The sequence below is a fragment of the Girardinichthys multiradiatus genome, chromosome 21 (genome assembly GCF_021462225.1).
Source record: "Girardinichthys multiradiatus isolate DD_20200921_A chromosome 21, DD_fGirMul_XY1, whole genome shotgun sequence".
Classification (NCBI taxonomy): domain Eukaryota; kingdom Metazoa; phylum Chordata; class Actinopteri; order Cyprinodontiformes; family Goodeidae; genus Girardinichthys; species Girardinichthys multiradiatus.
Genome location: NC_061813.1, coordinates 34,827,101 through 34,847,913, shown reverse-complemented (window position 1 = coordinate 34,847,913; position 20,813 = coordinate 34,827,101). Strand labels below are relative to the sequence as shown.

General features: G+C 40.1%; 2 protein-coding genes across 4 annotated transcripts in view; both read left to right on the top strand.

Moving 5' to 3' along the window:
- LOC124858033 (collagen alpha-1(XVIII) chain-like) overlaps positions 1-15,415 on the top strand; it is an 84,309-nt gene extending 68,894 nt beyond the window's left edge. For 2 of the 3 annotated variants that reach the window (XM_047349740.1, XM_047349739.1), the window contains exons 22-45: positions 121-183; positions 800-835; positions 922-1,005; positions 1,112-1,177; positions 1,277-1,339; positions 1,454-1,543; positions 1,676-1,711; positions 1,820-1,873; positions 2,050-2,106; positions 9,223-9,282; positions 9,361-9,402; positions 9,677-9,763; positions 9,908-9,935; positions 10,013-10,081; positions 10,251-10,276; positions 10,352-10,450; positions 10,528-10,681; positions 11,717-11,790; positions 12,291-12,419; positions 12,860-12,907; positions 12,990-13,052; positions 13,151-13,348; positions 13,422-13,537; positions 14,238-15,415. In XM_047349740.1, coding sequence (XP_047205696.1) covers positions 121-183; positions 800-835; positions 922-1,005; positions 1,112-1,177; positions 1,277-1,339; positions 1,454-1,543; positions 1,676-1,711; positions 1,820-1,873; positions 2,050-2,106; positions 9,223-9,282; positions 9,361-9,402; positions 9,677-9,763; positions 9,908-9,935; positions 10,013-10,081; positions 10,251-10,276; positions 10,352-10,450; positions 10,528-10,681; positions 11,717-11,790; positions 12,291-12,419; positions 12,860-12,907; positions 12,990-13,052; positions 13,151-13,348; positions 13,422-13,537; positions 14,238-14,439 — 1,944 coding nt within the window. In that variant the 3' untranslated portion in view covers positions 14,440-15,415. The remainder of the gene's footprint in view (positions 1-120; positions 184-799; positions 836-921; positions 1,006-1,111; positions 1,178-1,276; positions 1,340-1,453; positions 1,544-1,675; positions 1,712-1,819; positions 1,874-2,049; positions 2,107-9,222; positions 9,283-9,360; positions 9,403-9,676; positions 9,764-9,907; positions 9,936-10,012; positions 10,082-10,250; positions 10,277-10,351; positions 10,451-10,527; positions 10,682-11,716; positions 11,791-12,290; positions 12,420-12,859; positions 12,908-12,989; positions 13,053-13,150; positions 13,349-13,421; positions 13,538-14,237) is intronic. The other variant, XM_047349741.1, reaches the window with a different exon arrangement.
- Positions 15,416-15,654: 239 nt separating this feature from the next.
- On the top strand, positions 15,655-20,139 carry ggh (gamma-glutamyl hydrolase (conjugase, folylpolygammaglutamyl hydrolase)). Its single transcript, XM_047349747.1, has 9 exons — positions 15,655-15,822; positions 15,935-16,043; positions 16,121-16,171; positions 18,091-18,175; positions 18,252-18,390; positions 18,718-18,824; positions 19,277-19,367; positions 19,452-19,586; positions 19,677-20,139. Exons 1-9 carry the CDS (start codon positions 15,741-15,743, stop codon positions 19,793-19,795), a joined length of 918 nt encoding a protein of 305 aa, XP_047205703.1. The 5' UTR covers positions 15,655-15,740; the 3' UTR covers positions 19,796-20,139.
- The last annotated feature ends 674 nt before the right edge of the window (positions 20,140-20,813 follow it).

Sequence of the window (20,813 nt, the reverse complement as noted above, 5' to 3'; positions counted from 1 at the left end):
GAAATGTTATCACTTTAGATTTAATGTCTGAATGATTGTACTGTGTTCTGGCATTTTATATCCCGCAAACATGTCGGATTTGTGCGTCATGCTGGTGTTGTTTTGTGATGGTGTCTGCAGGGGGAGCCAGGTGTTAGAGGACCGCCGGGGCTGCCTGGTCTAAATGGAGAGGAAGGGGAAGAGGTTAGCAGTTTTTATTTTTAAGTATTGATGTCCAGGTTTAATCTCAAAACACAGCAAAGCTGCAATTAATGTCTTGTAAAGGTATCATGACCAAGGCCCAAGCATTATTGTAGTAAAATATGGTTAAACTTAGCTCTTCCATAAATCGGCTGAGATAAATTATGTTGATTGTTGTTTTTCTGCAAGAACATCTTCTAAATAAAGTTAAACGGAGGATAAAAAGAGGTCTGAGAGGATTTGCCATATAAAATGTAACCTCTTTCTAGCTGTAGGTCTGACTTTCTGAGAGTCCGTTACTCTACTTACTGTAATATTTTGTGCAGTATAGTTAGCCTAGAAGAAATTGTGGAAAATAAATAATGCACATATATAAATGAATACAGGGAAATACGTTAAGCAAAGCTGCTATAAAGCATTTAAGCCACACCCCTATTCTGGGGTGTTGGAAGACACCCCTTAAGCCTATAAGCCACACCCAAAAAGGGGTGTGGCTTATAGGCTTGCGAGGAAATTATATTGTTGCATGATTAATAATAGACACAAAATAAATTTAGGGGAAAAAAACTGTTGAGAAAGAGTTAGTTATTTTGCCTTAACTTGCTTTGTTTGTTGACAGGGAGCAAAGGGAAACAAAGGAGATCCAGGACCAAAGGTGATCAGACCACCGAGAGTAGTAGGAATATTATTACCACTATTTTTACCCAATGAAAAAACTAAACGGCCAGTGGTCTATTTCAGGGAGAGCGTGGTCAGGATGGTCTCAGTGTGCTTGGTCCTCCAGGACCACCTGGACCTCCAGGACCAGTTATCAACCTCCAGGATGTAAGTGGCATCAGACCTTTAGATGGTGTGTCTAACCTTTGCCCAGCATGTTAAATAATGGAGAAGTGTTTTCCAGCTGTTGACGTTTCCCTTCCTGTTTTCTCAGCTTCTGCTTAATGCTACAGATGGTGCCTTCAATTTCTCAGGGATTTTTGAAACTCGGGGTCCTGCTGTGAGTATAAAAAAACAAAAAACAGTTTGTTTTAAACAAAATAACATAAAGGTTCAGATTTGCTTCTTTTCTTATGCTTGGTTTCCAACATTTTTATAGGGACCAAAAGGTCCAAAAGGTGACTTTGGATTGCAAGGTTTACAAGGACCTCAAGGAATAAAAGTGAGATTTACATTGAAGTCTCGTTTTCCGTGAAAATCAGTCTCAGGTTTAATTTGTGTGCATGCATGTTGCATTTTCCTGTCCCATATTGTTGACTGGTGCGTTTGTGTGCAGGGTGAAAAGGGTGAACCCGGATCTCTCATTGCAGCAGACGGATCCTTAATGTCAGATCTGCCTGGATTATTGGGAACCAAAGGAATCAAGGTAATATTCCCCCCCCCCCAACACATTAGATTCATATGAAATCAAAGTAATGGATTTAAGGGGGTTCTTAGGACATAATTACCTCGGATAAACCTGTAAATTACATCACAGTTCATGTATCTGTGTTGGCAGGGAGATAACGGTGCTCCGGGGAACCCTGGAGTTCATGTAAGTTTTCTCAGAGAACCACAAATCAGTTTCTAATTTCATGAGGTTCGGTTTACAGCTGTGAATGAAGCAGGATTTTCATGAAATTCTGTGGGTTTTCGCCGACAGGGCCCAGTTGGACCACCAGGACCCAAAGGAGAAATTGGTTTCCCTGGACGACAAGTAAGCACAATGAGCTCAACAAGCATTTATAGCATAAAGTAAAATTGCACAAATGAAGACTGTTGTATGCTTTTGCCGTCAGATTAGTTTCAAATTTCACTAAAAACTCCATAGATTCTGTAAGCAAACCAACCAGTGATTATTTAGTTTCAGTCTAAACCTCTTTCTGTGTGCAGGGTCGTCCAGGCTTGCTGGGACCTAAAGGAGAGAAAGGGAACTCGCAGGGCCTGCCGGTGAGTTACACGCCTGGGCCAGTTTCATTTTAACAGTGATTCATCCACTAGAAATATTCCTCCTCATTATGTGATCTCGCTGTAAGATTTAGGATGATTACAATTTAATATAATATAGTGCCACTAGAAAGTATTCACACCCTTTCACTTTTTCAATGTTTTATTTGATTACAGATGCATCCTGAAGCTCATTTAACTATAGTTTCCTGTTTAAAATCTAGGACAAAAAGCTAATAATCCCAGAGGAAAACATGTTTTCAAACATTTGGTTAATTTAGAAAAGAAATTAGCTATTTAAACATGAAAATATAAGTATTTAAGTATTGGAAAATTCAGGTCACGTGCATCCGGTTTCGATCATGCTTCTGTAACTTGAGTCTAATCCACCTGCGATAACTGAATGGTATTTACAATGGAACACAATGTTTCAGCAGATGGTTGTGCATATCAGAGCAGAACCCAAACAAAAAGATCTCAAAGATCTGGGCCCGTATTCACAAAGAATCGTAAGGCTAAAAGTAGCTCCTAGGGACGTCATTCTTAGAATTTTCCCTCGGTTAGATAAACATTATTCACGAAGCATCTTAGGCCTTAAGAGAGCTCCTAAAGTGAGGAAATGTAGTGAGGAGGCCTTTTAGTGAGCCTGAGAATGTCTTAAGCAGGCAAGATGGAGGAAAGACAGAAAGAAACAATGAACAACAGTGAATTAATAAAATGCTACCGGCTCGATTGCGCAGGGATCCCACCCCCTTATGGTCGAGTAAGTGAGCACATAAACTTCTTTTTACAATCATACAATAATTAATATAGAGATAAGATAAACTTTATCACCCCCCTAGGGCAAAATTAAATGGTTTCAGCAGCAGGACAGATTAAAGGTCAACCTCTAGTTAGGTAATATTCAGAAGGATGAATAAATTATAGAAACAATTACAAAAACCGTGAATAAAAAGTGAATAAAATTGCAAACAATACAGTACAGAATTATTTAAATATTTACAGACTGTGGCTCAGTAGGAAGAGTAGTCGTCTTGCAATCGGAAGGTTGTGGGTTCAATTCCAGCTTCCTCCTGCTGTATGTTGATGTGCCGTGGGGCAAGGCACTTAACCTCAAGTTGCCTACCGATCTGTGTATCGGTGTATGAATGTGTGAGCGTTAGTGAGTGCGATTGGGTGAATGTGGCTCTAGTGTAAAGCGCTTTGAGCAGTCTGTATGACTGGAAAGGCGCTATATAAATTCAGTCCATTTACCATTTAAAATGTTTTAAAATAAATAAATTTGGAAAAAATAGGAAAAACTCGAATATATATATGTATGTATACCTACAGTACAGACCAAAAGTTTGGACACAAACTCTCATTCAAAGAGTTGTCTTTATTTCCATGACTATGAATATTGTAGCGTCACACTGAATGCATCAAAACTATGAATTAACACATGTGGAATTATATACTGAACAAAAAAGTGAAACAACTGAAAATATGTCTTATATTCTAGGTTCTTCAAAGTAGCCACCTTTTGCTTTCATTACTGCTCCGCACACTCTTGGCATTCTGTTGATGAGCTTCAAGACGTAGTCACCTAAAATGGTTTTCACTTCACAGGTGTGCCTTGTCAGGTTTAATAAGTGGAATTTCAAGCCTTATAAATGGGGTTGGGACCATCAATTGTGTTGTGCAGGAGGTAGATACAGTACACAGCTGATAGTCCTACTGAATAGACTGTTAGAATTTGTATTATGGCAAGAAAAAAGCAGTTAAGTAAAGAAAAACGAGTGGCCATCATTACTTTAAGATATGAAGGTTAGTCAGTCCGAACAATTGGGAAAACTTTGAAAGTGTTCCCCAAGTGGAGTCGCAAAAACCATCAAGCGCTACAAAGAATCTGGCTCACATGAGGACCGCCCCAGGAAAGGAAGACCAAGAGTCACCTCTGCTGCAGACGATAAGTTCATCCGAGTCACCAGCCTCAGAAATCACAGCTCAGATTAGAGAACAGGTCAATGCCACACAGAGATCTAGCAGCAGACACATCTCTAGAACAACTGTGAAGAGGAGACTGTGTGAATCAGGCCTTCATAGTAAAATAGCTGCTAGGAAACCACTGCTGAGGACAGGGAACAAGCAGAAGAGACTTGTTTGGGCTAAAGAACACAAGGAATGGACATTAGACCAGTGGAAATCTGTGCTTTGATCTGATGAGTCCAAGTTTGAGATCTTTGGTTCCAACCACCGTGTCTTTGTGCAGCACAGAAGAGGGGAACGGATGGACTCTACATGCCTGGTTCCCACCGTGAAGCATGGAGGAGGAGGTGTGATGGTGTGGGGGTGCTTTGCTGGTGACACTGTTGGGGATTTATTCAAAATTGAAGGCATACTGAACCAGCATGGCTACCACAGCATCTTGCAGCGGCATGCTATTCCATCCGGTTTGCGTTTAGTTGGACCATCATTTATTTTTCAACAGGACAATGACCCCAAACACACCTCTAGGCTGTGTAAGGGCTATTTGACCAAGAAGGAGAGTGATGGGGTGCTGTGCCAGATGACCTGGCCTCCACAGTCACCGGACCTGAACCCAATCGAGATGGTTTGGGGTGAGCTGGACCACAGAGTGAAGGCAAAAGGGCCAACAAGTGCTAAGCATCTCTGGGAACTCCTTCAAGACTGTTGGAAAACCATTTCAGGTGAATATCTCTAGAGTGTGCGGAGCAGTAATCAAAGCAAAAGGTGGCTACTTTGAAGAACCTAGAATATAAGACATATTTTCAGTTGTTTCACACTTTTTTGTTCAGTATATACAGGTCCTTCTCAAAATATTAGCATATTGTGACAAAGTTCCTTATTTTCCATAATGTCATGATGAAAATTTAACATTCATATATTTTAGATTCATTGCACACTAACTGAAATATTTCAGGTCTTTTATTGTCTTAATACGGATGATTTTGGCATACAGCTCATGAAAACCCAAAATTCCTATCTCACAAAATTAGCATATCATTAAAAGGGTCTCTAAACGAGCTCTGAACCTAATCATCTGAATCAACGAGTTAACTCTAAACACCTGCAAAAGATTCCTGAGGCCTTTAAAACTCCCAGCCTGGTTCATCACTCAAAACCCCAATCATGGGTAAGACTGCCGACCTGACTGCTGTCCAGAAGGCCACTATTGACACCCTCAAGCAAGAGGGTAAGACACAGAAAGAAATTTCTGAACGAATAGGCTGTTCCCAGAGTGCTGTATCAAGGCACTTCAGTGGAAAGTCTGTGGGAAGGAAAAAGTGTGGCAGAAAACGCTGCACAACGAGAAGAGGTGACCGGACCCTGAGGAAGATTGTGGAGAAGGGCCGATTCCAGACCTTGGGGGACCTGCGGAAGCAGTGGACTGAGTCTGGAGTAGAAACATCCAGAGCCACCGTGCACAGGCGTGTGCAGGAAATGGGCTACAGGTGCCGCATTCCCCAGGTCAAGCCACTTTTGAACCAGAAACAGCGGCAGAAGTGCCTGACCTGGGCTACAGAGAAGCAGCACTGGACTGTTGCTCAGTGGTCCAAAAAGCAAATTCTGCATGTCATTCGGAAATCAAGGTGCCAGAGTCTGGAGGAAGACTGGGGAGAAGGAAACGCCAAAATGCCAGAAGTCCAGTGTCAAGTACCCACAGTCAGTGATGGTCTGCTGCTGGTGTTGGTCCACTGTGTTTTATCAAGGGCAGGGTCAATGCAGCTAGCTATCAGGAGATTTTGGAGCACTTCATGCTTCCATCTGCTGAAAAGCTTTATGGAGATGAAGATTTCATTTTTCAGCACGACCTGGCACCTGCTCACAGTGCTTTCAAAACCAATGGTAAATGGTTTACTGACCATGGTATCACTGTGCTCAATTGGCCTGCCAACTCTCCTGACCTGAACCCCATAGAGAATCTGTGGGATATTGTGAAGAGAACGTTGAGAGACTCAAGACCCAACACTCTGGATGAGCTAAAGGCCGCTATCGAAGCATCCTGGGCCTCCATAAGACCTCAGCAGTGCCACAGGCTGATTGCCTCCATGCCACGGCGCATTGAAGCAGTCATTTCTGCCAAAGGATTCCCGACCAAGTATTGAGTGCATAACTGTACATGATTATTTGAAGGTTGACGTTTTTTGTATTAAAAACACTTTTCTTTTATTGGTCAGATGAAATATGCTAATTTTGTGAGATAGGAATTTTGGGTTTTCATGAGCTGTATGCCAAAATCATCCGTATTAAGACAATAAAAGACCTGAAATATTTCAGTTAGTGTGTAATGAATCTAAAATATATGAATGTTAAATTTTCATCATGACATTATGGAAAATAATGAACTTTATCACAATATGCTAATATTTTGAGAAGGACCTGTAATTCCACATGTGTTAATTCGTAGTTTTGATGCCTTCAGTGTGAAGCTACAATATTAATAGTTATGAAAATAAAGACAACTCTTTGAATGAGGTGTGTTCAAACTCTATATATATATATATATATATATATATATATATATATACAGACTCTAGACAACAATTCAATAATCTAAGCACTACATAACCAGAAGCAACATGTGAATGTGGTGAATTAGTATTTGCTGTATTGTACATGATGATGTCAGGAGCCTCAGCCTAATTGGTCATCTACAACGCTCCCGTCTGTGGAGAAGTTCTCTGGTGTGCTGCTATGTCCTCTCTGGTACCAGTGCTGCTCACGTTCCAGCAGAGGGAACGAGGCATTGATGTGCTCGGTAATGCCTGTTTGTTCCCACTGTGATCACAGGACCAAATCTACCTTTCAACACTCCTCTCTTTAGGCCCTTCTCCTCTGTTCAGTTTGGGTTTTTCCACCTTTTTTTCACCGTTTTGTTTTGGACATTTTACCAAACTAAACCTCAATATACAAGAAGGAGATCACAGTAATATTCTGAACTGTAATATTAATATGAAAAAGATGCAGTATAAATAGACCAGCATGGAGAGTAAACATAATAATAATAAGCAAATCCAAAGAATGATGAGCATGTAAATAAGCTACATTCAAACATATTAATGCTGCGTGACAATTAATTTAATCTTTCTAAGTTTTATCATCATGATTTACACGTTTCAGAATCCAGTCTGAATTCTATCATTGGTTAAAATTCTCTGCATTGATTACTAAGAACACATTTGTTTTTTGTTGGTTTTTGGGAACAACCAATCACACCTCTTAGAAGACAGCGTCACCCCTAGTAACAGGGTCAACCACACCTTCTCCCTAAGATGGGAAGTTCTGTCGCCTCCTCACTCACAGTCGCTCTCAGCAGCAAACGGAATCACTCTTAAGCTGCGAGTCCTTGCCAAGACGTTATGAGCTCTCTGAGAAGGCTCTGAGAATCTTTTTGAATATGGGCCCAGATGTCAAAGCACAAATCAGGGGAAGAACATCTGAGCAACACTGAATGCCCCAGAAAGCACTGTGGTCTCCATTATCTGAAAATGGAAACCTGTGTAATCAGGGAAGAAAGGCCTTTATCAGAGAGGTGATCCAGTGGTCACTAAGGAAGCACTCCGCTGGTCCTTTTGGAGATGGAACCATCCAGAAGGGCAACTATTGCTAATGCACTCCACCAATCAGGTCTTTATGGTAGAGTGGGTAGATGTAAGCCACATTTTGCCAAGAATCACCTTAAAGACTTTCAGACTAGAAGAAACAACGTTCTCTGGACACATAAAACCAAAACAGGCACTTCTAATAACCTGACTAATAATATCACTACTTTGAAGTATGGCGGCAGCAGCATTATGCTATGGGAAAGTGTCCCCTGCAGGAACTAGACGACTACATGCATAGCTCGTGAGATTCTTCAAGAAAACGTGATCGGTGCTCAGAACCACAGGCTACAGCATTATGAGTCACCTTCCAACATGACCATGATCCAATTAAGTCCAATTAAAAATCTCTGGTCAGACCTAAACATGTCTGTCTACCGGTGCTGCCGGTAGACAGACATGTTTAGAAAAATACTAATAAGAAATAAGAGAATACTCCAAACAGGTCTGACGAGCTTGTAGAGACATACACAAGAAGACTTGATGTTGTTGAAGGCACTTATATACTATTAAATACTCAATTAAGCTTTGTTTAAAAAATATGTGCACATATTTCTAAAAAGCGGGTTTGCATTGTCGCTGTGGAGTACTATGTACAGATCTTAAGGGAAATATACTCAAATAGGTTTTATATTAAGTCTGTAATGTAGCAAAATATGGAAAAAGTGAAGGGATAGGAATACTTTTGGGTTGCGCTGTACTTCATGGTACTTAATCTTCCTCTTTGGGAAGAATGTTTTGGACTTGATGCTGTCCAGGAAGCAACCTTCCCTGTTTAGATCTGGCAGTAACACGCTTCCTGCCTCATCTAGTTCCAAATGGACACCTTGAAGCGCGACTATTAATGTTTGGCATCAATATACATCCACAGCTGTGCCTCCACTCAGATCTAATAAATGTACTTATCAGAAGCTCACAAAGTCATACAATCAGCACCTGAGATTTCACAAACTGCTCATAGATGTAGTCATTTCAGTGTATGTAAAGTAATAAAAAAAAACGTTGAGGAATTTCCTTTCATATTATTCTGGTATTTTAGCAAATAGAAATAATGTAATGTACCTTGACTGACCTAAAACAGGAAAAGTTCAGTCTGATTTAATTTAAACATAAAACAAAAACAAAAAAAACATTTATGTCTTGTTATACAATATATTTAAATATCTGATTTTTAGCTTGATATTTGCGTGTAAAGATAAAAAAGACAACCCTTACTCAAGTACCAAGACTCGTTTTGAATATATTGGACATATTCTGTTGGAAATGAAAATACATTTAGTTTTAAAAAAATAATTTCTTTAAAAACATTGCATGTAGTAACTCTGTACTTTACAGCATAAGCAAAGAGCTACTGCGATTGAGAGGCATAGGATGGGTCTGATGACACTTCTTGAACCTCTTTGAGTGCAGACTTCTACTAAATGTCCTTAATAAGAAGATTTCAGTCTGTAATGTGCACTATAAAATTCTCACTATTACTTTCTGTACTGACTTTTCTTCTGCTCCTGTTCAGGGCCCTCCTGGACCTCCCGGACCCCCGGGCCGGCCAGGAATATTCAGCTGCCCCAAAGGAGTAAATATTTTATGACTTTTTGTCATTTATGTTTATTTTTTTATAAACTCACCATCATTGTTTTCCTTGTTTCTAAAGACGGTGTTCCCCATCCCTCCCAGACCACACTGCAAAATGCCTGTAGGTTATGGTCATGTTTTAACGGAGCTGGTGTAATAAACCGCTTTGTTGCAGAAAATAAAGATGCGTCTGTTTTTGTTTTCATGATGCATATTTTATCTCACAGCGGTCAATTTGAGGCCCTTTAGTGTTTGGGTTTGCCTGCTCACGGTCCGGTTTTCATTAAATAGTAGAAAAACTCACCATGCATCCTTCTTCATTCACTAATCCTCCCATTTTCTACTTTCCCCAATGTGCATGTCATTCTCATACTAACCCACATTTTATTACTTAGAACGTCTTCAAGGTGTTTCCAAAATATTCCTGCATGCTGCATGTGAGCAGCGAGAAGGTGAAGGCTCAGTGCCAAGAGTTGACAAAGGTAGAAATAAAACCACATCCAGTCTGGCATTGCATGGGCAACTGAAACTCACCGTGGATTGATTAGCAATTTTCATAGTTATTACTGGATGTTATTATTATTGTTATTGCCTGGTTTTTACTGTTTTTGCATCATTATTTGCAGCTTCATCCCAACGGGACAATTGCAACAGGTTGGTTTGACCTCATTCAGTTATTTATTTCTTAGAAATTAAAGGAAGGAACACATGTTTGCCTTCTTCTATTTAAGGTAACTGCCTCCAAGGTCCAAAAGGAGAGAAGGGAGAAAGGGGTCGTCCAGGGTTACCAGCTCCCCAAAGTATGTAGAAAGCCGTTTTTTTCTTGATAATAAAAAATAATGGGTTTCTGAGCTTTGAATCTTTGAGAATTTGTTTTTGTCACCCTGCTGAGATGAACCGACTGACTGTTTTGACTAAAATTCATTTTTAGCAAACTGATCAGATTTTTATCTTTTTTTTTTTTATAAGGTTCATTTCTCTCCAGAGGAGGCTGGGTGAGTTCCACCACTCTTTTTCCCTTTTCTTCTTGCTGATGTGATGTTTGATCTTTCCTGCGTGTGCTCCTACAGGGGGTGAAGGGTGACCAGGGCATCAAGGGGGAGATGGGAGCAAAAGGGGAGGCAGGGTCTCCAGGACAGCCAGGCTTACCTGGGAGGTCCGGACTGGTGGTGAGTAATTGTTTGTTGGGGTGCTGCATGTTTAGAAAAAATATAATCAGTAGCTTCTTTTTTTTGACATCATTTAGGGACCCAAAGGGGAGTCGGTGCTCGGACCACCTGGCCGCCCAGGGATGCCTGGCCCACCTGGTGTTCCAGGCTATGGCAGACCTGGTGCCGTTGGTCCTCCTGGACCGCCAGGTCCTCCAGGGCAACCTGGACTGCCCCTCAGATATGGTGCAGGTATAACCCTTTTTGGATCAAAGCCTTCTGAATAGAGAACCTCCCAAAAGTCTCCATATCCCTTTCTTATTTTGTCACATTACAATCACAAACTTGAATCTATTATATTGGGATAATTTTGTAGCAGACCAAAAACAATGGTGCATAATTGGGAACGGGAAGGAAAAAGAAATGTGGTTTTTATCACTTTTTCTGATAAAAATCTGACATTTTTATTAAGCCCCCTTTACTCAGCTTTAAATGAAATCTAGTGCAATTCAGTCCATTTATTAGTGAATAGTCCAGCTATGTGTAATTTAATCTCAATATAAATCCATCTGCTCTGTGCAGACCGCAGAGGTTTGTTAAAAGGCTTAAAACAATGTAAAACATAAAAACATTTGAGATGATCTCCCTCCAATTTGAATGAACTTGAGCTATTTTACAAAAGATGTGCAAAAGGTTTATTCTCTAGATCTGCCAAGCCGGTAGAGACATACCATAAAAGACTGGCAGCTGTGGCTGCAGCTGAAGATGGTTCTATAAAATATTGACTCGGTGGGGCTAGATACTAATGTGTACCTCACGTTTTAGATTTATACGTGTAACAAATGTTAAAAACCACCGCTTGCCTTCCGCTTCAGTCATGCACTACTTTGTGTTACTCTGCCACATGAAATCCCAATAAAATACATTCAATTTTATGGATATAATGTGACAAATTATGAAAACGTTCAGCTATGAATGCTTTTGAAAGCCTTTTTATATGTATGTTGTATCTGTTTTCTAAAATAATCGACAATGTGGTATTGTCAGAGCTGGTGACCATGAGGAAGCTTAAACCCTTTTAAAAAGAAAAGATAATAGTTCTCTTGGCCAGATCTCTCTGGAAACAGATATTTTTACCTCATTGAGGTATTTACCTGGACTTATGAGGGATTTAAAAGTAACTCAAACGTGCCTCAGTCTGTCTAACCGTCCATTAGAGTAGCTGATTATATGGCGAAAGCCTTCCTACAAGTTTTATGATCAATGTTAACTTTTGTGTTGCACCAGCTTTGACCATCACTGGTCCCCCTGGACCCCCCGGACCACCTGGACCCCCTGGGGCATCAAGTAACTCGCCGTTTGTAAGTTTATTTATCCTGCCATTAAGGTTTATTGTTTTTGCTGTCAATCGCATGCTAAATTAAGTGGAGTATTTATTTGAATATAGCACATACAAATGTGATGGACTTGGTATGACAAATCCTAAAATCGGGCATAATTCTGATGGCTTAGATTGACGTTCTTCTGATATGGTCATTAGTATGTGCGGAATGTGCATCAGAAGGCATTGGTGGTAACCATGCACCCCCTTGGCTGCACTATGACTGGAAATGGTTTGAGATGGATTCGCCACGATATTCTACAAGGGGTTGATTCTGTTTTGATGGGAGAGATTCAGGGAACGGGTTCTGGGGTCTACCCCAGCAGTTAGTGGGTACACCCATCAGTCAAACAAAAGGCCAGCACAGGCAATCATAGACAAACATGCACACCCACACACACGCCTTGGGAAAATCTAAACTCGTCAATCAGTTTACCCCATTTGGAACCCATTTCACTGACTTTTTCCAACTATTTTCAGCTGAAAACCTTTTCGACCCGAGAGAATATGATGCAGCAGACATCAAGGGATCAAGAGGGGACTCTGGCTTATGTCAGAACAACGGGGAGTCTCTTCCTGAAGGTTCCCCAGGGCTGGAAGGAAATACAGGTACCAAAAAGGAGTAATGTTAAATATTTCTGGTAGGGGATGTTTAAAACGTAACTATTGGTTAAATATCTAAAAGCAGTTTTTATCCTGAAAGTATCCTTTGATCAGTCCTGAGAAATGAAAGCAGTTTTAGCCAAACAGTTTTTTTTTTTCTGGCTGTGAATCAGTAGGGAACATTTGTGAAGGTGAAGCTGCCTGTTTGAGGGAATGATTAATTGTACTGCATCTCCCGTTTATAAAAATCAATGACCTTATGCTGCTGTGTGTGGTCGGGTACAGTGGCAGTTTGACTTGTTGAATCGCATGATAAATGCTGGTTTAACTCAACATAGTCAGTTCTATGTGTTTTTATGAGGTTCAAACAACAAAATATTTAATGTCCTTAACCAACATGATCCAAAATAACTCAAAATATGAACTTGATCTGGTTTTTCTCCCAGCTTGGTGGCCTCATCTACCTCTCCAATAACATCATCCCCCAAGATGAGGTACTTGTTGCATTTTTGATCACTTATAAATTCCCTCTAAGTGTTGTAATGTTCCATTAAAACATCTTAACTGTTCATTCAGCCTCGAGCTGCGTATCAAGTCAGAGCAAAGACCTTGCAAAGAGTCCGTTCAGTCAATGAAAGGGTAAGATCTGGATTCAGGTTGTTTCTGGTCAGATTTATGGGTGTATAACATCTTGCCAGGACTGACTAACATCCACCTCTTGCTTTCTGACCCATAAGCTAAACCTGGTAGCCTTGAATCAGCCGCACTCAGGGAACATGATGGGTCACGACATGGCCGACCAGATGTGTAACAACCAGGCCAAAGCCATGGGTCTGGCTCCCAACTACCGTGCCTTCATGTCGTCCCACAAGCAGGACCTGATCCGTGTTGTCTACCCTGGGTTCCGGGACTCTCTACCAGTAACCAACCTCAGGGTGAGGGGGCTCTCCATGCTGAAACACCTGATCAAACCTGAATGTTTTATATTAAATGGATATTTCCCCTCAGGGAGATGTGATGTTCAGGAACTGGCAGTCCATATTCAACGGCAACGGAGGGCCAGTGAATCCCAGGATACCCATCTACTCCTTTGATGGCCGGGACGTTTTAGCTGATCCCTTCTGGTGTGTGAACTTCAGATTTTCTTCAGTCTCTACATTGCCAAACTTTAGCACCACAGGTCAAATATTTACCTACACCCCAAATAATATTTGAATGTCTCTCAGCTAGTTTCACCAGAGGCTTTGTGTAGCCATCAACATATTTCTGACCAAATATTTAACCATTGTTCTCAACAATTAGAGAAAATAATATTCTTTGTTTTTTATTTTTTGGCCATCAGTTGTTTTTTAAGCCACACATTTTTTTATGGGGTTGAAGATTTGGGTTTTGGGAACACTTTGCATAAGCCAGCTTTATTCATACCAAGTCTGTTTGTGAGGATTGAACTTGGGTGGTTGATGGGTTTTTATTTCTTTGTCACAAAATAAAGCAATTTAAACAAACTGTCAACAAATTAATCAAGTGCTCCAAAATTGAGCCATTTTGTGCGATAACCTTGACTAGAAAAAGTATGTTATATATACATGGATGTATATTTGAGCCTGTAGGCAAAATTTTCATCTAGGGTGGATTAGAAAAAACTTCTAAAAAAACTTTCTAAATAAATTACAGTTGAGTGATCTTTCAACTCTGGATAAAGAAAGATTCAAATAAAACATTTTAAGTCCCAAATTAATGACATCCCTGTCCATAAGGTGTGTATGTTAACCTCTAGCCAGTATATACATACAGCGGTAATGTTTTCTGTCCTGCTTCTGATAGGCCCAAGAAAAGCATCTGGCACGGTTCCACCAGTATAGGCCTCAGAGTGGACGACAAACACTGCGAGACGTGGCAAGCAGATGATTTCTCAGTCATGGGCCAGTCCTCCAGCCTGACCTCAGGTCTGCTCCTTGGCCAGCAGACGAGAAGCTGTTCCACCGAGTACATTGTGCTTTGCATCGAGACCTACAAAAACTCTTAACTTGTCTCTCTGAGACAGAACCCAGCTTGGATATAGTAAATATTAAAGACTCTTTGAGGACATAATTTTTTAGCTTGGTGCTATGTGTAGCTGTTTGTGGTTGTAAATCAAGGTCATCTTGTAGTTTTCTGACTTCAGAGTTAGGTAGAGGACTGGGATCATTGTGTACTCCTGACAACAGCTGAAGGTCTCTTCCCTCCAGGTAAGATAAGGTTTGGAAACAAGAATCACAGAATGTTTTTATTTATTATGAAGCATATGAAAGATTTCCAACCTGGTGGCACATACAGTAAGCAAGATAAAACACAGAAGGTAAGAGCTTTAACTTTGACACCATGACCGAATAAATGCAAACACAGTGGCAATGAAATTATACATGCAACACCTCAGCTGCATGGATATAAGGCACCACATATTCCTTATTTTCCTTACATTAGCTCAAAAATGCGACAGCTGAAGGACATCAGTGTCCAAAGGAACAGGTTGTCTTGGAAGGTTTTTATTTTAACTCCAAAGACCATCATTTTCTTGGGCTTACGTTCTACCTTGTGGAACAAAGGGAAGACCAGACAACCAATTTGTAATGCACTGTATTTTGTTTTTAAGGTTTTCTCGTCCAATAGTTTTGTTTGTTTGTGTCGTAGCTTTTAATGCATTTTGATCATACGTTTTAGCAGCTTTCTCTCTAAATGCCTTATTTAATGTAAATCCAGTGATTTATTTATGTCGTCACAGCACATAACATAAAATCAGATGATAAAAATTAAGAATGTAATTTATCATTTGTTCGACTCTCTCCTCTTGCGTTGTTCTTAAAGTTTGGAGATTTTCTTTGAATGTCAACAGTAGGTGATAAACCTCCACCAGGTCTTACATGTTACATCAAATTCATGTTTGAAAATGTAAAAGTCCAAAAGTGAGAGCGCATGTTTTGTATAAATATTTGTGGTTTTGGGAATAAAGATGATAAAGAAGATGTTAAAGATGTTTCTTTTCATAAATTATTGCAAATGAAAAAAATAATTTTCTCCTTTAAAGAAATAGTTGAATTTTTCAATTGAGGTTCTGTTAAAAGAAAGGCAGTTAATATTTTAACCCACTCCTCATGAATCTGAAACTCATGTTTTTTTTTCCTTTGAAGTGAAGGAAATTGATTTCCGCAGCAGTTTACATGAAATAAACTTGAGAAAACAGAATCAGAATCAATGCCTTTATTCTGAAGAGCAGGGAGCGGAAGTGTTAAGAACATCAGTTTAATCTGACACTTTTGATCCGCACCGTTGCACTTTACCTCTACTAAAATGTTTCCTTTATTTCTTTTTATTTCGCTCATTAATCTTCCATATTGCTCATCAGCAGACAGAAACGACGAACCAATAATCGGTAAGTTTATCACAAACTGCTTCCGGTTTAAGCTCCGCAGCAGCTACATGCGTAGTTTAAACACCGGTTCTCCTAAAACTGTCGAGTCATGTTTAGACCTCTCTTTCTAAAGGTGTTCTGGCTCAGGAGGTTTTCTCCCCGAAACCGAACCAGACGGCCTACATCGCCGCCTCCTATGTGAAGTTCCTGGAGGCGGCTGGGGCCAGAGTTGTACCTGTCATGTGAGTCATTATCTAGGTGTCATGTCGGCCATTAGAACCGTGATAAACACCAGCATATAAATGTCATGTTGTTTCAGGATTAACCACACACTGGAGGAATACAAGACGCTGTTCAGCTTTATTAATGGGTAAAAACGAACTTTATCACGTATATTGGCTTCCTTTGTGAGTTTGATGAACTACTGTTTTTATAGTTAATATGTTGCTGACACCACAGTTTGGGTTATACTAGTCATTTTTGTAGGCTTGGAAAATACGTTTTAAACTATATTCACGTAATATGGCAAGCTAGTTTATGATATATTTTGATATTGTGGCTCTCAGCAGTGCTGGCCCAAAATAACATGTAAGCTAAGCCACTTCCTAGGGTTCAGACCATCAGGGGGCTCCCATAAACGCTTGAATTTGATCACAGACCAGAATTGCAAATTTATATTTTTTTACTGAGAATAAGAATAGTTTGACAGTTTCAGTATAGATAACGCTAAAGATTTAAAGGAATTGCTAAGTTTACTTTGTAAACGTGCAAATAATCATCTTAATTGTTTGAATGTTGTGTTGAGATTTTAATGATCTGAAGCTATGAGTTTAAACTTTCCTTTGTGTTTAAGTTCACAAATAAGTCTCAGCAAATAATAACCAATTATCCATGATTGATTCTGATAGTAATCCACTAGATTACTATCGGCCCTCTAGACTCAAGAAATCATTTAAATAGAACCTGTCTGACAACACGAAGTAGGCTGCAAAATCTGAAAAATCAACGCGTCTAATAGAATTCAATAACAGATGAGAAACAAAGTCATTTGCATCTATCAGTTTGGAAAGGGTTGCAAAGTCATTTCTAAGGCTTTGGAACTCCAGCTGACCATCCAGAACCAGAGAAAACTTGGACATGTGGTGAATCCTTCCCAGGATTGGCCGTTCTACCAAAATGACTTCATCCAGGAGGTCACAGAAGAACCCAGAACAACATCTCAAGCTCTGCTGGCCTCACCTGTCTTAGGTCAGGGTCAGTGTTAATGATTCCAAAGCCAAAACCACTGCTGACCCAAAAGAATTCAAAGGCCTGTCTCACATTTGCAAAACAATCTTGACAATCTCCAAAAAATTTTGAAAATGTTATGTGGGCTGATGAGACAAAAGTGAAACTTTATGGAATATGTGCATCCTGTTAAATCTGATTATAAAACCAGCAACATATTACGAAAAATGCTATACCGATGGTTAAACATGGTGGTAGTGTTGTGGTCTGTGGCTCATTTGCTGCTGCAGGACCTGGATGACTTGTTGTCACTGATGGAGTAATAAAGTCTAGTCAAAGGCTTGGCTTAGATCTGGCTGTGATGTTATGGCATGACCTTAAACAGGCCTTTGATGCTCCAAACCCTCCACTGTGGCTAAAGAGTGGGTCAAAATCCCTCTACAGTTACATAAAAAAACTTATTGCCAGGTATTGCTGCAAAGAGTGACACAACCAGTTACTTGGTATAGGACATAATTACTTTTTCACGTGGTGCCAGATTGATTTATCTCTCTTTGATCTTAAAGTGTGACCAAAACAGCAAAATCCAATTAGTCTGCGATCTAATGTAATGCATCATATTCTTCTAAGATATCCTACCTGCTTTTATGTTGTCTTGTATTATATTTCAATGAGTAAACATTTTTAGTTTCCCATTTGTATTTTAAACTGTTTATAACCCACTACCGATGCTTTTATTTAACAAAAAGCCAAACTAGGGACGGATATTCCAAACATTTTGTTGATACAAACACTTTCTATCAAACGTTATTTGAGAGTGTGGTTTGATTATATGACACATCAGCCTGCCATACTAGTGAAGTCCTTCTTAACCCTTTCAGTTTTGCTATCTTGATGGAGAGCAGCTGTTGTTATTTGAACCCTACTGGTTGCGAGTCATAATTTCTCGCTAACTGATTATTGATAGATTTGTGAAAACGTATCGAATCGGCATCTCCTAGATGAATTTACAATGAGCCTATTTCAAGTTCTGATCCGGTGTGTGTGTTGTATGTGGGACAGGATCCTGTATCCAGGTGGAGGGGTCAGCATCATCTCATCTGGTTACCAAAGAGCGGCCCAAATCTTCTTCGAGCTGGCCATCGAGGTGGAAGGGTAACCTGCTAGTAGCTGTGTTGTACTGCCTAGATGGGATGGGTTGTTTATAATGTGTGATGTCTCAGGCAAACAAGAGGGGCGACTATTTCCCCGTGTGGGGCACCTGTCTCGGGTTTGAACAGCTCATGTATTTGACGAGTGGAAAGACCCTGCTGTCGCACACCAACACGAACGGTGTCGCTTTGCCTCTGAACTTTACTGAAGGTACGCCTTTGTGTTATCAGTTGGGGAGATTTTTGTTCTATCATCTTGGATATTTCGGAGTTTCACCAAGTTTCTTTTTTTAAATAGACATATCAGAAATAAACGACTAATAACCATGTTTTTTTGAAGCAATAAAACCGTTCTCTAGGATGTTGCAGTAAATTACACGCCAGTACCTCTAAAATATCATGGTTTGGGTTCAATTTGGATTTATGGATTGTGTAAAAACAATTAAACTGTCCCAATATGAAAGTCTTATACCGGGACTTTTTAAAGTTGCTATAAGATTGAATGATGACTGATTATGATGGTATGTTTGTTCTCCAGAAGTGAAAGGCAGCAGGATGTTTGAGGCCTTCCCTCCTGAGCTAATGTCAGCTCTCTCCTCTGAACCTCTAACAGAAAACTCCCACCAGTGGAGTCTGGCCACGCTGGTACGTTATCCACTCCTGAAGTGACTGCAGAGCTTCTACAGAGAGGAAATGGAATTTAAGCATTCCCAGGGCTGCTTGCCCAGTATCTGTCTGTCCATCCATTGACTATCCATCCATCCATGGTGCTTGCATTTAAAGCCTGATAACAGTTTATAGTGAACCTTTGTTTGTATACTTTGAAAATTGGCCAGACACTTGGACAGGTATGAAAGTTTGACCTGAAATATATGTGCTCACAGCAAAACTCTTAAACATGACAGAGGCGGTTGTGACATGTGGCGTAGCAGTAGGGTCCATGACCCATACACGGAGGCTCCAATCCCCAATGCAGCTGTACCGGGTTTGACCCAGGAGACCCGTGCTGCTTAACACGACAGAGTGCCTTTAAAATAATTAGTCAGGATTTGGTCAAGGTGACGTTTTTTGCGACTAATCTGTTCTGCTTGTTTCAGACATACTACACAAATGAGGAACTGAGGAGTTTTTACAAAGTCCTCTCAACCAATACAGATGGAAACATTGAGTTTGTGTCGACAGTGGAAGGTAATTAAAACAGTAGTGTCCTAGAGATGTGGTAGAATAGGACAGTTGTCAGGACTACCTCATTGTTTTCTTACCTCTGTGCAGCTCACAACTACCCAGTTTATGGAACCCAGTGGCACCCAGAGAAAAATGCTTTTGAGTGGTCGAGACCTTATATTCCTCACTCTCCATCCGCGGTCAGAACTACCTTCCACATGGCCGAGTTCTTTGTGAGTGAAGGTATGAAAACAGAACTAGTTTGGAGTCTTAATGCTGAGTAGTTACTTGTCGCTTAAATTCTGACCTGTAAATCTCTCTCTGTCTCTGTAGCGAGGAAGAACTTTCACAGGTTTCAGTCTAAAGAAGAAGAGAACAAAGCACTGATATACAACTTTAATCCAGTTTACACTGGAACTGCGAGTGCCTTCGAGCAAATTTATTTATTCTGAGAAATTTCTCTTTGCAAAGGTAAATGGCTGCCTTCATAAGGACTTAAACTTTACAGCAACTATTAGTTTTATAATTATTTAAAAATGTTGTCGTACACTGGGAATTGAATGGAGGATTTGTATTAGAGTAAATTTGAACTCTACTGCACCGATATTTCTCAAATTGATATCACTCTCTTTTCTCTGCTTTAAATTACTTTTGTTTTTCTGTTGGTAAATGAATGTTTGCAGGACTTGGTTTTACACTGCATTTATGTTTTTCTGGTTGCTTGGACTTAAGCACTCCAACTGGACCTGGAGACTCAAACAGGAACTGCTTTCTAAATAAAGAAGGGCAAAAATGACTGTTGCTTCTGTTGTACTTCAGTGACAATAGAGACGTTGCTATTACTTTTGTTTTGAGTTGCACCAGCTGGCCTGTAATTCTCCTGTTTGCCATGTTTGTCATTTTTATTGGCTATAGTTTGTTAAAGGTATAGTATAAGTCAGTGATTTCCAAATGTAGTCTTCAAGGGCCATCTGTCCACTCAGTCCTGCATGTTTAAGATTTTTATCTGGTTCTTCACAATGGAATACAACAAATGGATCATTGCCAGGTCTGGTACCACCTGGAATTGGAGACAACTGGTTCAGATCTTGTGAAGTTAAGTTTCTTAAAGCTGGTACTGCTGTCAAAAGACCATTGTACAAAAGGGTATGCAGTGAGTAACGAGTGTCGTATTCCCACTTCACATGCAGATCTGCTCTGTGACTATGTGCCCTGGGGACTCAGAGGCAACTAACTGCGGCGAGTTCAACCCAACTCCTGTAGCCATCTTGGATATTAGATAAATAAAAAGCATATTTGTTTGGGCTAACGACTCTCACCAAACAGTAAAGCTAACGGCTAGTCAGAGCCTGCGTGACAAATTGGATTTTCCCCATCTTTTGTTTTTTTTTTCCAACACTAGTGGCTTTTATTTTTCAGTGTTTTTGAGACAGTAGATAGACAGGAAATGGGGATGGAGAGAGAGGGGAA